Source organism: Trichechus manatus, unplaced genomic scaffold (genome assembly GCF_000243295.1).
Source record: "Trichechus manatus latirostris isolate Lorelei unplaced genomic scaffold, TriManLat1.0 scaffold00040, whole genome shotgun sequence".
Taxonomy (NCBI): Eukaryota; Metazoa; Chordata; class Mammalia; order Sirenia; family Trichechidae; genus Trichechus; species Trichechus manatus.
In genome coordinates, this window is record NW_004443976.1 from 6,630,490 (window position 1) to 6,631,617 (window position 1,128).

Sequence of the window (1,128 nt, forward strand, 5' to 3'; positions counted from 1 at the left end):
CAATTTTCAATAATTTTTGTCTAATTTCTGTTCTACAAAAAACAATCCGTACCTACCTCTGTGAATGATTTTCAAGTTTTCTTTTAAGTGGTTTAGTGCTTTCACAGTCTAGGGAGAAAAAGCAGACTTGGGATAAACAATTAGTTTCTTTTTAGTCAAACAGCACAATAGTTTATCATAAATAATACCCAATTAGTCCTTTGTAGGTTTTTTAAGGTTAGTATTTTAATATTTTGTCCATCATTCTTTATGTTAACTGAAGATGCTAAAAGATGATTTTTTAATCTGAAAACTTAGTTGCCTTTATATGGTAACTAAGCTTAAAAAAAACAGTGCCTAATTAATTTGTTTAATAAGTCAGTAAAAAGTTGTATGTTTCTTGTATCTGTAACCTTTTTAGGAATAAAAATATTTAATACAAGAAAGACCAATGGGCTGGCTCCATTATCAAGAGTAACTCTGTAAGTTTTTCCAAATACTCAGTTCCTCACAATCATTCACCCTCACTGGGAGCTAAACCTTGAAAGTAATTTTTGCAGAACCAGAGTCTCTCTGCTTAGCTACTTGACAATATCATGGATTAATCCAGAATTTATCCTGCTTAATCACCGCTCACGATAAGAAAATCAGAGATCTCTTCAGGAAGGGAGGAAACAGAGACCTGAATGAAGTTTCTACAACCTCAAACTAAACGAGAACTAAACAAGAGGCTACTCGCTCCAGATGGAACTGCTGTCATCCAGCTGCTGGCTATAGAAAGGTAGAACACACAAACCTGTAATGTTCCAAACCACAAATGACTCATATAAATACAGCTATGCTTGTGTCTTCACTGAGCTACTAACTGGCAAGAAGAGAGATCATTAGATTTAACCTAATGTAATCTTAAATGTTGTGCTTAACCTACAGGGTGATCAAGAAGTCAGGAAACATAGGTAAATATGTAATAAATCATTTATTGACATATACATTGCACATAATGCAATATGTGATAAAGAAATAATTTTACCTTTGTTTTCTGACTTCATGGCTACCCTGTAGTATAGTGGTTAAGAGCAGGGCTCTGGGATCAGGCTGACTGGATTTAAGTCATTTACCACTTACAAGTGTATAAATTTCAAAGCAAAT

General features: G+C 33.8%; 1 protein-coding gene across 1 annotated transcript in view; it reads right to left on the reverse strand.

The window, feature by feature from the left end:
• The window catches only part of MAP2K4 (mitogen-activated protein kinase kinase 4), a 179,431-nt gene that overhangs the window by 44,404 nt on the left and 133,899 nt on the right, over positions 1–1,128 (reverse strand). Inside the window, exon 7 of the mRNA XM_023730985.1 lies at positions 57–108. Within this exon, the coding sequence (XP_023586753.1) occupies positions 57–108 (52 nt within the window). The remainder of the gene's footprint in view (positions 1–56; positions 109–1,128) is intronic.